The sequence below is a fragment of the Streptopelia decaocto genome (assembly GCF_964273445.1).
Source record: "Streptopelia decaocto genome assembly, chromosome: 7".
Taxonomy (NCBI): domain Eukaryota; kingdom Metazoa; phylum Chordata; class Aves; order Columbiformes; family Columbidae; genus Streptopelia; species Streptopelia decaocto.
This window is the reverse complement of record NC_138661.1, coordinates 24,482,814-24,498,686: the sequence shown is the minus strand read 5'-3', so window position 1 is coordinate 24,498,686 and position 15,873 is coordinate 24,482,814. Positions and strand designations below refer to the sequence as shown.

The 15,873-nt window shown below is 42.8% G+C and overlaps 1 protein-coding gene across 4 annotated transcripts in view; it reads left to right on the top strand.

The window, feature by feature from the left end:
- Positions 1-15,873, top strand: part of GPATCH2L (G-patch domain containing 2 like) — a 38,118-nt gene that overhangs the window by 13,336 nt on the left and 8,909 nt on the right. For 3 of the 4 annotated variants that reach the window (XM_082057860.1, XM_082057861.1, XM_082057862.1), the window contains exons 6-8: positions 5,411-5,478; positions 6,288-6,327; positions 8,419-8,504. In XM_082057860.1, coding sequence (XP_081913986.1) covers positions 5,411-5,478; positions 6,288-6,327; positions 8,419-8,504 — 194 coding nt within the window. Of the gene's footprint in view, positions 1-4,181; positions 4,363-5,410; positions 5,479-6,287; positions 6,328-8,418; positions 8,505-15,873 lie in introns of those variants that run through there. The other variant, XM_082057863.1, reaches the window with a different exon arrangement.

Here is a 15,873-nt window from a genome sequence, read left to right as displayed (position 1 = left end):
AAACTTTGAGTGTGTTTTACCTATATACCTGGCAAAAGCTGTGAAGAATCTTACCTGTGAAAGACTTTTATCCTCATCTGCAGACCCTTACAACAGAGTATATTTCTTTCTTGGTGGTAGTTGCTATGCAGATATGAACAGGTCATGTTTCAGACCGTGTGTGTATGTCAGCATCAAGTACATATACAGGGCAGTGTCTCGCAGGGAGAAATGTGCTCCCAGAGCAAGTCGTGTGCAATAGCATCCATGGTCAAAGTTGACCCTTCGGTCATTAGCCCATCTATATGTTGCATCCCTTTCTTGATGAACTGAGTTGTCTTGGCCCCCTGAATTATAAATAATTCGCTCTTATGTTGCCAGTCCAAATCTACCTGAGCCACTTTAATCCTAGCAGCCTGATCCACCTACCTATTGTTTTGATGTTCTTCAGTGGCTTGACTCTTGGGTACGTGAAAATATACGTGACATACTTTTCCGACCATGTTCTCTATCTGAGCAGCAATATCTTGCCATAATTCAGCAGCCCAGATGGCTTTGCCTCTGTGCTGCCAGTTGCTTTGCTCCCATTACTGTAGGCACCCCCACAGAGCATTTGCCACCATCCATGAGTTGGTAAAAAGATAAAAGTACTGGCCTTTTTTCTTGCTCAGCAATATATAAAGCCAGCTGGATGGCTTTCGCCTCTGCAAATTGACTCAATTCATCTTCAGCAGCTTCTGTGACTTGTTGTGTAGGACTCCACACAGCAGCTTTCCACCTTCCATGTTTTCCTACAATATGACAGGACCTATCAGTGAACGGGGCATATTGCTTTTCATTTTCTTGTAGTTTGAAGCCCCTTCAGCATGCATGACCTCCTCTTCTGGTGATATTCCAAAATGTTTGCCTTCTGGCCAGTCCATGATCACTTCCAAGATTCCTGGGTGACTGGGGTTTCCCATTCGATTTTATTGTGTGATCAGTGTGACCCACTTACTCCACGTAGCATCAGTTGCATGGTTTGTAGAGAGGAGACCCTCACTTTGAACATCCAGCACAGCACTGGCAGTCAAGGTGCCAGGAGGAGCTGTGCTTCAATACCACTTCCAAAGCAGCTTGAGCCCCTTCATATCCTGCCAGTATCTCCTTTTCAGTCGGAGTATAGTGGGCCTTGGATCCTCTTTATCCCTGACTCCAAAACCTCAGGGGCTGACCTCGAGTCTCCAATGATGCTTTCTGCCAGAGACTCCAGGTAGTGTGATTCTCCCTAGCTGTGGTGTAGAGCACATTTTTTTACATCTTTTCCTGCCTGGATTGACCTGAGGGCTACTGCATGAACTATCTCCTGTTTAGTTTGTTCAAAGGCTTGTCATTGCTCAGGTCCCTATTTGAAATAGTTCTTCAGCTGAGTCACTTGAGAGCATTTACAATCAGGCTGTAATTTGGAATATGCGTTCTCCAAAAATCCACAACACCCAAGAAAGCTTCTGTTTCCTTTTTGCTAGTCAGTGGGGACATAGCTGCTATTTTGTTGATCACATCCATTGGGATCTGATGATGCCCATCTTGCCATTTTATTCCTAGAAACTGGATCTCTTGTGCAGGTCCCTTGACCTTTGTTTTATGTCAAAACCAGCTTTCAGGAGGATTTGAACTATTTTCTTCTCTTTCTTGATAACTTCTGCTGTGTTGCCCCATACAATGATACTGTCCATGCATTGCAGGTGGTCTGGAGCTGCACCCTGTTCCAGTGCAGTCTGGATCAGTCCATGGTAGATGGGAGGGCTGTATTTCTACCCCTGGGGCAGCTGATTCCAGCAGTACTGGACGCCCCTTCAAGTGAAAGTGAACTGTGGCCTGCACTCTGCTGCCAAAGGCACTGAGAAGAATGCATGAGCGATACTGGTTGTGGGATAACACTTGGCTGTCTTCAACTCCAGTTTGTATTGAAGTTCTAGCATGTCTGGCATGGCAGCACTCAGTGGCAGCGTGACTGCATTCAGTGATAGTTTGCTGCTAGTCACCAACCTCTACTAGTTTTCATGTTGGCCATATGGGACTGTTAAAGGGTTAGAGAGTCTTACCGATCACTCCTTCACTCTCCAGTTGACATATCGCTGTGTGGATGGGAATCAGGGAGTCTTGGTTGGTGCAATATTGCTGCTGGTGCAACATTGTGGTAGCACTTTGCACCTATTGTTCTTTGACCCTCGGCAGCCCTACAAAAGAAGGGCCCTCTGAGAGACCAGCCAAGGTAGACAGCTGTTTAATTTCCTCTGTCTCCAAGGCTACTACATCGAGAGCTCACCAGCACCCTTTCAGGTCCATGAAATATAATTTCCCGAGGTAGTCTTTGCCAAGGATGCCCGGGGCTTCTGGACCAGTCACAATGGGGGCCTTTTGCGACTCTTTCCTGGTTGGACTTACTTTAACTTCCAATACAGTTAGCTGTTGGGATCCCTCTGTTACTCCTGAAATACAGATGGGTTCTGCCCTGTTATAGCTTTATGGCACTAGGGTACATTGGGCATCAGTGTCCACTAGAGCCTTACACTCTTGGTTTGATGTGTCAGGCCATCGAATCCACACAGTCCAATAAACCTGCTTATCCTTTTCCTCCACCTGACTGGAAGCAGGGCCCTCTAGGCCTGGTTATAGTATTTGTTACTGGCTTCTTGTAAAAATGAAAAAGAAGTCCTTTCAAGAGGATTAGACATAACATCAGCCCTTCTACTCTGTCTGGGGAGCTGCCTGCTGGAAATTGGAGCAGCATTTTTTCCTGGAAGAATCCCCTTTTGTCATTGTTTTTCCTTGCAATTCACATACCCATGCCTCCAGTGTTGAGGTAGATTTTTTCCATTCCACTTCCTCATGTCCTCTCCATGGTCACACAGATAAAACCACAGAGTGCCTTATGGTGTGTATCCTTTATATCCTCTCTCTTGAGCCGAGGAATACTTACTTCTAATATAATAGCTGAGATACTGGTTCATACAGGTGGGGAGCAGAACTTACCCTTGAATTTCTAGAACTCTCAGGACAGTTTCTCAGCTAGCATGTCTGGCAATTTCTCCATAGCAGAGATGTAGGCTCATAGGGAGGAAGAGAGATTTCCTTTGTATTGCTGGAGTTGGCCAGCCAATCCATCCCATTTGTACCTCGCCTTCTTTCCAGGACATTACTGCGAATGAGTTAGTACACAATGATGGTGCAACCCGTAGAAACTTCCACCACATGGGTTGTGTGCATTGGACTTCATCTGAATCTGCGGGTAACTGCTCATTATTCAGATAATTATAAGTCACGTCCAGCACAGCTAATTCCCTCAGGCACTGGATACCTCTCTCCATGGTGGTCCACTTGCCTGGGTGACATGTAACATCATCCTTCAAGGGGTAGCTTTCCTTCACACCTGACAGAAGTAGCTTCCAGAGGCTGAGGGCTTGTGGCTTTTTCCCAATTGCCTTGTCAATGCTTCCTTCCCTAGACAGAGGTCCAGCTGTTTGACTTCCCTACCCTCTAATTCCAAATTACTGTCCCTGTTATTCCAGCACTGGAGCAGACGGGTAACAATGTGCTTGCCTGAATGGTGGCTGAAATGTTTTCTTGTATCTTGCAGCTCACTCAGGGGTAGGGATGGGGCAATTATTTCTGCTTCTGCCTCTTCCCCCTGTTCTTATGATGGCTCTGGTTCATCATCATCCCTCACTAAGTGAACTTCTTTTTTTGTATATTTCTTCTTCTGTATAGAGAGACTAATACTGGCACAGGTTGGTTCTCTAGTTCAGCTGCAGTGCCTTTCCCCAGGATTTGAGGAGCCACAGTGCCTGTTGCCAAGGTTGGAGTAGCTGCAGTGCTTGGCATGAGGGTGGGAGTAGCTGCAGTGTCTGTTGGTCTGCTTCCTCTCTCTTCCCCCTGAGGGTGGTGCATAATATTGAGCACTGTTTGGTAGATACTGGTCAGGGCCCAGCATAATGTGGTAAGTTGTGCCTCTTTGGAATAGCCACAGCATTTTCCTTTTAAAAATTCTGTCACTTCTTTGGGGTCCTGTAGTTGTTCAGGAGTCAAGTTCCACACCATTGGAGGTGAGAAGCTCTGTAGATACCTGCCCATATTGTCCATCATGCTGTGCCACCCATGACTATCCAGCCTCAGGGCAGATATCTGGGTGGTATTCTTAAAAAATCTTTTTGTAACTCCAGGTAAGACGTGAAACACATTCAGGAGACATAGCAGTAAGAGCATGCTGGCTTGAACATCCCAAGGATGTTCAAAAATCTCGAAAACTGTTGTACCCAGCCTGAAGGAGAAAGTAGAAGTGAAAGAAGGGGAAAGTATCGCCTCCATCTTCCCCATACATTGTCTGAGATTACTAATCAATTCCAAGAGAAGGCACCTGAGGTACAGATGTGACAGTGATGCTGCGTGCAAATACCAGCTTACCTTCATGGCCAGTGATGTTATCATAAGGCAACATTACACAGGACAGCAAAATGGTAATCCTGATCCTTCTCCCAGAGGTGATAAACAGCACTGCAGGGAATACGCAGAACATGTAAGAACTTACATAACACAACCATGTGGAGAAACAAAACAACATTACGAGAAGTGACTATTTAACTAATATAATAAATGCATGTAACAAATTTGTTTTAACACACTCTGATCAGATCTGTTGTTATCTCAGCCTTTTGTGCCCCATGTTGGGCACCAAAACAGAACTGTTGTAGTTTAGCTCCAGCTGGCTGCTTGCTTGCTCCTCCCTGCCCCTGGTGGGTTGGGAAGGAGAAAACTCATAGGCTGGGATAAAAACAGTTTAGCAGAACAGTATAGGAAAAGATTAACAACATTAATAACAATAAAAGATTTACAAAGTGATGGATACACAATGCAATCATTCACCATCCAGAAAACCAATACACAGCCTGCTCCTGAGCAGCAATTGCCTCCCACAGCCAGCTCCCCCAGTTATACACTAAGTGTGATGTCTTATGGTATCAAATACCCCTTTGGCTAGTTTGGGTCAGCTGTCCTGGCTGTGTCCCCTCCCAGCTTCCTGTGAAAATTAACTGTATCCCATCTGAGCCTAGGACAGTGGGACAGTGTGATGTCCTGTCTGTCAGCCTGTTTCTGGCCCAGCTGACTTTACTAGTCCAGTCCTTGTTGCACCCTTGTGCAAGCAAATGTAATCACTAAAATAATAAAAAACAAACTCCACAAGTAAAACTGAATGATTTTCTGCCATTGTAATTTGTTAAATTGGCTGGGTTGGGGGTTCTGAAAGGAGAAGGTGAATGTGTTTATATGAGAGTGGGCTGGGAAGGAAAGGATACGGCCCAGGGGGATGAGATTTGTTCTTACGGGTAGCAGCAAACTATCATGTCTGCTCACTATGTGAGTCTACAACCTTTTACCTGTCTTTGTGTTTCAGGAGACCTCCATGAGCACTCTGGGCACCGAGAGGCTAGGTCGTATTGTTAGTGATCCACGCCAGAAAGAGTAAGGCCCTTAACAGCTGTTGTGTAGAACTTTGGGAGGGAAGGAAGAACTATTGGGTCCTCTTCCCTCCTGGGACTGAAGGGAATGAAGAGGCAGATTGTAACTTAAGCGTACAGTGACCTGTGGAATGGGAGACAGTCCTCTTCTGGTGGCTTCTCTGTTTACTTATTTGCAACTGCTGACTTCCATTTTGTTATAAGGCTGCCACAGTGTGTGGACGCTGTTCAAATCCCTTTGGGTTACAGTCAGCTTTGTCTTTCCACCTCCCTTATAATGTGCTATTGCAATAACTGCAGATGTTATGCACAGTATGAGAAGACTGAGCCCTATATGTTAGTTAATTAAAAAGCTTCTGTGTGGAGTCACGCTATGGACACACACCCAGACTGCAGAAATCATGCTGACAAGGCAGCCGTGAAATTGCTTTCTCTTTCTTTCCTGTTCCTTCTTCTTCTCCAATTAGTGTATTTAAATTGTAGTCAACACCAGAAGTTCTCATGGTGTCTGTCCTTTGGCATCCCTCTAATGCTGTTCTAGTTGGGCAATGGATAGGTAAGGATGGCACCTCTTGACTGTAGTGCAGTAGCTGCCTTAACCAGCTGTTAGTATCCAGTTTTCTTACTTGGATCTGAAATGTGTTGCTTTTCATATTGGTCTTGCTGATGTTTAATCTTTGTTCTTCTCCCTCCATCTTTGTTCTTCTCTTCCCCTTCTCTCCTTACCCCCCACCCTCCTTGTTGTTTTCACCTGTGTTTGTTCCTCCCTTGGCATTGCTCCCACCTGTCCTCCTTCTGACTGCCTCCTTCCAGTTTTTGGTTACCATCCATGGGGAAGAGAGATCGCAATCAGGTAAGCTGACTCTGCTCTACCTTTTCTTTTTTTTTTTTTTTTTTTTTGGTTTCCTTCTCTAGAAATAACAAAGTGCCAGCTTCTGATTTTCCTTATGGTGTGGCCTGTGCACATGAGGTAAGATGGCCCTGTCCCTTCTCACTTTGGTAACTGATGTCTTCTGGGCTTTGAACACAACCCATGTCTCTGGCATTATGTTGTTTATTTAAACTGATTAGCTCTGTATTTCAGGTTAGTGTAGGCCTTCCTCTCTGACAGTGAGGGGGAGGGAAAATGACTCTTGACAGGAGCTTTGGCCTTGCAAATTTCCATATAAATTGGGAGAGTTTCCTCTTTTTAAATGCTTTGTTTTGCCGTGTTTGGCTCAGGCTTCTACCTGATAGCCTCATCAATAGAGAAGGGAAAAAATGGTAAGTAGTAAGTAACAATTGTAGTTAAGTAGCAGCCATCACAGGAAACCATAAGAGGTGATAAGCAAGAGAAACAGGCATTCTTATAACTGACACTCTTATGTATGCACTTTTATTTTCTTTGATAAGCCTTTCATAGCTTCAGTGCTAGGAGGCATTTTTACTTTAGATATAAGAGCTTGAGTTCTTGATAGCAGAAAGCAAAAAGGATCTTCCATTTGAGCACTCACATTGTAAGATTGTTCCTAGCCATGCACAGTCCTTTCTGTTTACTTGCAAGTTGTTTTTCGGTTGGTGAGCAGTAGGACTGAAGTCTGTTATACCCTTCAGGTGACTAAAACTACATATATGGCAAGAAATAATTTTCAGGCCTTTGTGCAATTGTGTATTTTCTGTTAATGAGAACATTTCACATATAGCTTTTCTATTGCTAGAGATAAGAATGATTACTACATAAGCTTTAAAATGGACAAAATAAATTTTGTTTTTCTTAAATGAACTTGAATCAACTACAGAGGGTTACTGGTGCTTCTCCCCTACTGTGCAGCTGCAGTGTTACTTCATTGACAGTAAACTAACAGGCCAATGGAAGGAGGAGCTCCCTGATAGCAGCAGCTTTGTGGTGCATAGTGCCTCTTCTTTCTCAGAAAGGTTGAAGGCAAAGGCCTAGTACAGAGTTCTAGAGTTGCAAATGGCTTTTATGAGTTCTGCTACAGCTGTGGATTATTCATTTGTCTTTATTGAAAAATGCATCAATAATTCTAGTAACACAAGAAAAGTGTTCTGGAGATGGCTGTAGCACTTTGCAAAGCACATGGAAATGAATTTCCTCTTTGTGGTGTGAATTATAAATAAAGAGGAGATGCTGAATTGAAGTGTAACTCACGTACCACAGAGCAACTACCAGTCTAAACCTTAGATTTGCATATTGAGCAAAGTTTGGTCCATGCATTGATTGACTAGATTGTTCCATTTCTGTCTGAATTTAAAAAAAAAATCTGAAGAGTTGTGTCTTCTGCACAGGTTTGGTGCCTTCTGTTTCGTGTATGTCTAACGAGGGATCTGAGATATGCCTGACCACAGTGTTTCAGAAACTTGGTTTAAAGCAGTTTTCAAAAAAAGCTTGTGAGGTGGGTTGGCAGTGGGAAGAGCAACTCACTTGTTGTGGCATGAATTGGGAGCTCATTATGAACGGAACCTGGTGGGGCCTGAGTCTTCTAGAGGTCTGTTTCAGTGATACATAAGACCATAGGGAATATTTGAACTGCTCTGTGGAAAGTTCTGTGCTTGCACCATTCATAACAGTGACTTTTCTCTGTACAATGTGAAAGTAGACAAGAGACTTCCCAAAAAGGTTGCAGGCTTTTTGCTCATGGTATGCAGCAGTAGAGCTCTTTAAGTATGCTCTTACTTAACCAGCATTTTTAATAATGTGAGTTGAAAGAGGAGTATGCTTTTGTTAGGCTGTCTGTTGTGAGAAGATGGGTATGAGATTTGTCGTTGCATCCTGTGCTAGTCTTTTGTCTGAAGGGACAGTCAGTTCTCACCTAGTCTTACCCCTTGATGTGTCAGAAAGTTCTTCTTATGCTGTATGAACAGCTGTAGGGAATGTATCTGAGAAACTGTATCTGGAGACTGTTTCTTTTAATGCTTCGCTTAAATAAATCTCTTGACTTTCCAGTTCAATCCGTTATCTCCTCTGTACTCTCTGGATGTGCTTGCTGATGCTTCCCACCGAAGATGCTCACCAGCACACTGCACTGCCAGGTAATGCCCTTGCTCTGTTCTGTTGGGGTTATCTTGCTTCCTTCCCATGGTTATCTTCAGTAGTACTATGTGGTCTGAACAATACTCACAGACCTGAAAGTTAATGCGCTTTTCCCTAGGAGGCCTGCATTCAAACTTAGCATAAAACATACTGATGCAGATTATTTGAGTATCTCAATACACTAAAAGCTTAGAGTATGTGAAACAGTGTATGATAGACAGGCAAAACCTGCTGTCCTTTTAGAAATAAATGTGATCTGTTCTGAATTGTGCAGTGAGTTGCTGTTGTATGGATACAAATGGGCATAGTATTGTTGCCCACTATTAAAATTGGAATAAGATGAGAGGGAAAGTGCTGACGGGCTTGTGTGGGTGACATGCTGAGACATTTTGGTATCTTGAGTGCCTAAAATAGACCCTCTGAGCAGATTCAGAACTCACCTGAAGTGACCTCTGATGGTGTGATACCTCTCTCTATTGCTATAGCTGAAATTTAGATCTGATCTGGCCAAATGGTGAGGTACATTTGAGTCTGCATAGCTGGGGTTAATATGCTGTTCAGGCACCTTCTGCTGACTAAGATTAAATTAAATTCAAGTGTTGGCCTTGGAGGTGACTCCTCTTCTTATGCTGCAGGTGACTATCTAAAGGTAAGGTGCCCTTGAGCTCTTCACCCATGCAAGGAGACAAAGCCTTGCCTGGGACACAATTCTGCTTATGTGCTTGTACAAGAGACCAAATCTGAAAGAAATGTCTGGACTTTAGCTTCATGGCTTTCTTTCCCTTGTTAATTAGCAAATAGAGCATGAAAAATGTACTGAGGTTGTATGTGTCTGAACGAAAGCTTGGCACCCACCCAGCAAAGCCTCTCCTCCCACTGGCTTCTGCAGGGAATTTTGTGATGTTGCGCCATGACCTCATGCTGCTGTAGCCAGCATATTAAAGCTGGAAAGGGGGAGGGAAGAAGAAATCTGCTCTTAAACATTCAACTGGATGAGAATAAAAAGAATTCAGAAGATTGTGCATCAGCAGATTGGTTTGTTTCTGTGCTGTTGCACTGCTCCATGGATGTTTTGTGCCCATGAAGCAAGGTTGATTGGTCTCTTTGTTTACAGCTAGGATGGCCTTTCTTCTGCCTCGAGTACTTTACTTAGTGCTCCACAGAAGTTTGTCTTCCAGAAAGTAAAGCTAGACAAATCCTGCTCACAAATTCAAACAGGGCAAAGTCTCTACCTTTATGATGTTGAGTGTAGGCCCTTTCCAAAGCTACTGGTTATTGCAAGGTATTTCTGAATCTGGAGGGACCATGTTTGCTTGCTTTTGCTGAATATTTAGTCTAGTTAACTGATGAATATATGCTTGGTTCCTTCCTCTAATGCACTGCTGATTGGTGTTCTGACAAACATATCCCCAGTGAATTGTTACTCAATATTGGCAGAGAAGTTGTCCTATCCCAGAGGCAGCTGTGTTTTTAAGTGCCTGTAGTTTGAGAAAGTAGTTCCTATTTTAGTGTGAAATGTGCTCATAAGTCTTTATAGGATGAAATATGGAAAGAATGAATCCGGTATGTGGCAAAGACTGAACTCTTCAGTGCAAGGTGCCTGCTTTATGTAAAGATGCTGCCAAGGGCACAGAAGGAATTGTTCCTTCACAGAAGCACTTTCTTGACAATGGTTGTTCTTTAGGTGCTTCAAGTGCTAAGCCTATTAGTAGTCCATTTTCTTACAGGAGGTTCAGGTGATCTCTGTAAGTGCTGTTCAGACATAGCCCCAGTTAACATCTTCCTTGTTTGCCACAGGTGGAGTCAATTCCAGTAATTTGTGCTTTAATAAGCTCCTAACAGCTTGCACCTTATCCTCGAGAAACTCTACTCAGAAATTTGTCAGAATGGTGTGCTTTGGGGGGAAGTTAATCCCCTGAGAATGAGATGAAATGCATTAGAGAAGAAACTGTCTCGATGTTGCAGACAGCCAATTTCTTCAACCTGATGTCCACTGTGCCATGTAAAATTACCTCTCTCTGCTTAGTTTCTGCTGTCACAAAGTTGTCCAATGGAGTATAGTTACCAGGTGGAGTCTTTTCTCTCCTATGGTAATGCATTGTCTCAGGGGTGGATTTTGGTGCAGTTCATCTGGAGGACTGGTAACCCAGTGCTGCATTTAAGCAGAGCTGAAGGCTAGAATACTGAGCACAATTTGGGGTGTTCCAAAAAGGCTTTTCAGTGTCAAGGAGGAGGTTCTACGTGGAGGGTTCCTTGGGAAGTCTTATTTGAAAGGCTGTATAAATTGTACACTACCAAGATTACCGTTCTTGCTTTATGTCTGTGATGAGAAGAGATTTCATTCAAAGTGTATGCACAGCACTGGGAATTTCACACCCATCATGAGAAGCAGTTATGTGTGTGTGGTGACTGTTATCATTAGCGGTATAATTTTATTTTGTGAAGCGAGGAGAGTTTCCTGCTTTCTTGCAGTTCTCCCGAGGGATCGCTGGTGTATTAATTTGCTGTATTGCCTCCTGGCTGTTCCCAGGCTGTTTTTCCTCTTCATCATGGAATTTTTAATGGCCCTGCTGCCTCTCGGGAGGCATACAAGGAAGAGTACCTCAGGGATCTCTTCCTTTTTCACATGCCTATAATTACTCTCCTTTAAGAGCACAAAGTGTTTGCTAATCATGTCTTGTCTGTTAAGGTTTTGGCTTGACGATGCAGGCTGTTAAAAGCAAGCAAGTAGAGACTTGCATGGACAGCCCAAGTGAACCTTCCCCTCTCTCCCCTTTGCACTTTGCCTTTCTGGGAGAAAGGAGTTGTCTGAACAGAATTTTGCTCTGGAACTCCTTTTACTTAAGAGGATTTTGTACAGGCTCAAGTGGAATATCTTGTCAGATTTTGGTTATTTGGTGGCTCTGTCAGCTGGAAGATGTTATAGGTTGTTGACTAGTGGAATGTTAATCCCTTGAGGCAGTGTAAGAGTTTCAGGAGAGCCTAGAGCCAATGTTCCCTTCAATTTGAGTTTGAATAGCAAGTAGAATAAGAGAGGAGGGTTGTCCATAATGCCATTTATTGTTTGCCTAGCCTTGAAAATAGGATTATGGGTGAAAAGCTCGATTAAATGGTCCCACTGTAGGTCATAGAGAAAGTGGACCTCAGATGGAAAGTAGATGTTGAAGGTGGAGATTCAAAGAATGATGTTAGAGAGATTTCTGACCAGTACAGATGAATTGAAGTTTTGGTTAATATAAACTGTAAACCTAGAGTTTAATTTGGTTTAGAAGCAAGTCTTTCACCTTGCCTGGAACATGGAATAAAGATCTAAAGGGATGAATGATCATCTTCTAGTAAACTGCCAGTTGCTCCATACCCTGGTTTTGATGGTGCTGTTAGAGTGAAAAAGCTTGGATGTCTCTAATTCTAGTTCCAGCTCTGGAAATATGTTCATCAAAGTGTATCTTGTTCTTTCTCTTCTGTATCTTTGCAGAGAACCTGACATCTCTGCGTCTTGCCTAAGCGTATGGAGGTGTAGGGATTGCCTGCAATGTCAAGCCTTTCCTGAGGCAGCTGGAGGAGTGAACGGGTGGTCACAATTTCGTGCTGTCTTGCTTGACCAGGACAGTATCCTGCTCACTCCACACAACCTATCTATGCATCTTCATTGGAATTGCCTTTATGTAAAAATGTTTGCTGTCAACTGCTTTAGACATCTTTCTTCCTAGTTTTTTTAAAACTATATTTCCATTTAGCTGGAGCACTTTCATGTCTTCCTTTGCTAAAGCCTGGCTAATATTGCAGTTGGGGACATAGCTGAATTCTTCTGACAGGCATGCAATGAACAGCAGCTATCAACCTAGTGTCACATGCAGTTGTCTGAGGCCTAATGCTCCCATTTTGGTGAATTCTATTTCTCTGGAGAGAAAAGTAAATTCCTGTTGGCTTTAGAATTTTGTTTACTTGCTATTGCTTTCTTCTCCTATAAAGCATGTTGCCATTATCAAATTTCTGTACTCAGCAGATCTGGCAAATATTAGGACTCTTTCTGGCACAGACATTGTGTGATTCAGTATGAAAATAGAGAATGCGGTATATGGGATCACATTGTCTCTGCCAGAATGCTTACCTGGAAAACTAAAAGCAAATGTGTTCATTTGCATTTGCCACACACAGACTTTTAGGAATGGAATTGCTATGTCATTAGACTGTTTACTTGGGGAGCAGGCTGTTACTACATGAAGACCTATGAAATTCAGATAATTTAGGAAGTGAGCTGATGTGTTAGTGATTTTGGAATCTGCAAATGTTCTCTAGAAGCTATCCCATGAGGCTCTGCAGGGCAGAGGGTACTGCTATGCACAGGAACTATCTGCAGTGCAGTGAAATAGCAAGAAACATGTGCATGCATGGAAGCTTTGCATGCAGATTGGAAGAGCAATTTGTATTGATTTACACCTATAATGTGCAGATCAGACTTTGGTGCCCAGTTGGCTTTATAGTCAAAGAGAAGAAGGAACTCTGCTTTTACTATTAATTTTGTCAAGCCACCATCAACAGCCTCAGGTGACACCTCAGGGCTTAAAGAGAGAGCCTTTTATTTGGCCTGTGTTTTCTAGGAATATAGCATCATAGCAGCAACAGCTGAGTTGTGTGGAGTGTTGGTAGCAGTATCCTTGTTAGAAGGCTGTCTCTGTTGAACGTTTACTTTAACATGAGGATAATAGCATCCCTTGTTTGTATGACAGTAGATTAATGGCTGCCTCTCACTACATAATCCCAGTGCTTTGCTTCCTCCAAGGATAGGGTTAGAAAAAGATTGTCAGCAGAGAAGCTGGATGGTGTGAGATTACAGCGAGAGGCACATACGTCCAAGTGTGTGATGTGGCTTCTGCCTCTGAGAAGGCCACAGGCTGTCAGGTAGCTCTGTGGGGTCTTCTCAGAGACCTCCATTGTGAGACTGAGGTGGTTTTGTACCCCAAATTTTGAGAGAGTGGACACCACTTTACAATCTAGACTTTTCTTCACAGGTAGTGAAGGCTTCAGGGGCCTGGTGCTGTTCAGTAAGGTTCTTTGTGGGCTGGTGTCTGCTTGTGCTCTCTATTGCCTCCCACAGATTGTACTGCCAGTCCAAGTTTTCTGTTGAAACCCTGTGATATATGTAAAATAGTGGCAAGCTCCTGTGACCCTATAGTCCAGCACATGGTCACCTTGAAATGTAGGAGTGAGATAGGAGTCCAGTGTATGCAATTATAGTTCATTTAAAAATATATAAAGTCATAGAATACATACGTGGAAAAGAAAAGAAAGGAAGTGTTACTTCTGACAAATTAGAGACAGCAATGCATCTCAGCTTTCTGCATAGCAAAGCCCGCTTTTTCTCCACTGTGACCTGCATGCAGATGCATGTATCTTAAGTACTGTTAAGAAGACAACACAAAGCTGTATTTCCTGGATAATTCCTTTACCTTGTGATTTAAAAAACAAACAAACAAACAAACAAAAAAAACTCTGTCAGAAAGACACTGCAGACTTTTTTCATATAAAACCATTTTTTTCTAAAAGTATGTTATTTTTCATTCACTTAACTCCTGGCAGTGAGAGGCTGCAGTGTGAGTTGGATATATTGCAGCCATCAGTGTATCTGCACTTTGGATCCTGTGTTTTCTCTCCAGGTGTGTTCTGCTTTTTCTTTTCCCAGGTTAGAATTTCAGTCCTCTCTAGACTGTAAACTAGATTTTCACAGCAGTCTCTGGTCACCTGGCAGATCCAACTGTGACTGAGCACTGTGACCTTTTTTTAATGATTAGCCAGCCATAGTCCAAATATGACCAGGTAATTATTTTCTTATTACTGTTTGTGCAATGTTGAAGCAAGTATAGAAACCTAGTGGAAGAGGTTGAAAGCCAGTAAGGACAGAGTAAGTACTGTTCTAGTTTCTCAGTTTAGGCCCAGATCTTTCATCCCACAAAGCTCTGTGCCTCAGACTTCTTCACAGAGGGGCTTGTGACAACGCACGAATGTGCATTTTCTGTCAGCCTTTCATCTCAACCCTGTTCTTTTCTACTTCAGAGTTATTTTTAAACTGTTCAGAAGGGTTGCTAAAATTCACCTTTGGCAGAAAAAAACAATTCATGGTTGCAACCTGTCAGGGAGTTTTTCACAGTTTCTAGTTCAGCCTGTCCACTGCAATGTTTTATGCTGAGCATACCCATGATCTGACTTTTCCTGGTTGTGGTGTTTCTAGGAGTCTGCTGTTAAGCTGGGATCCAGCAATTCTATTCTTTTACCAATATAGTAACTGTATGTGAGCTAACTTTTAGAAATTTAGATTGAAAAGTGTAATATCTACCAAAATATGCATACTCCATAAATTATACCTCAGACGCCCTTTTGGTCCATTTCTCAATGAGGATTATCATCCCTGCGTGCATTCTTCTGCTCCTCTCTCAAGGTACTTACCGCCTGGAGATTCTCTGTATGCAGATTTATGGTGCCTGTAAAGTGCACCAGCCACTTGAAACTGACGCTTTTACCACCAGGTCAGTCAGAGCCAGTGAGTAATCAATAGGTTCCTGATTTACTAACTGAAGCATGGGTGATCAATAAGGGATAAACCTGAATGAAATACATGTTAGAGAGACAATTTATGACCTCTGAGCCTTTGTGTGTTAGAGGCAGGGCTGCTAAATGCAGCATCCTTGTTATTAGTCTCCAGCTGGAGTATGATTTGCCTTTACTTTCACTACAAGAAGGGATTTTGAGATTCTCATATTCCGTTTTCTTTTTTCTTTCCCCCCCTTTTTTTTAACCCCCTGGGTAATCATGAGGTTAGGTTACATGCAGTTCGAGCATGGAGCTGAGAGCCAGGAGCTCTTCTTTGAAATCTAACATTTGTGAACTGGGAAAAATAGCATAAAATCTCTTGGAAATGGTTGTGTGTACTTCTTTCCTAGTGATTCTCCACCAAGGATCTGCTGACTGATGTTGGTGTAAGATCGTAAAATTAAAAAGGGAACGTTATTATTATGTGATAAAATGAATTGGATTATTATATGTAATTAGTCATTTAGTTAATAATCTCATACTATGTCACTGATGCAAAATAAAAAAACCTGAAGTTCCACTTGATTGAGACTGTCTTTTCCTTGCGCTACGTGTGCCTAGATGTTTCAGAATATGTGGTAAATCTATGCTAAAATAGTATGTAACCACTACCATAGTCATGTACAAAAGCAGTTTTTAGCATATGCGAAGTCGCTTAGAGGTTAGTCACTTATGTGTAGGAACACAAGATCTGCATATGCAGTCTCTAGGTGTGCTGGTGCTTTTGAAAGCCTTCACTTTGTGTTTTCAGGAGACTTCTGTGTCTGGTTATATTAATAT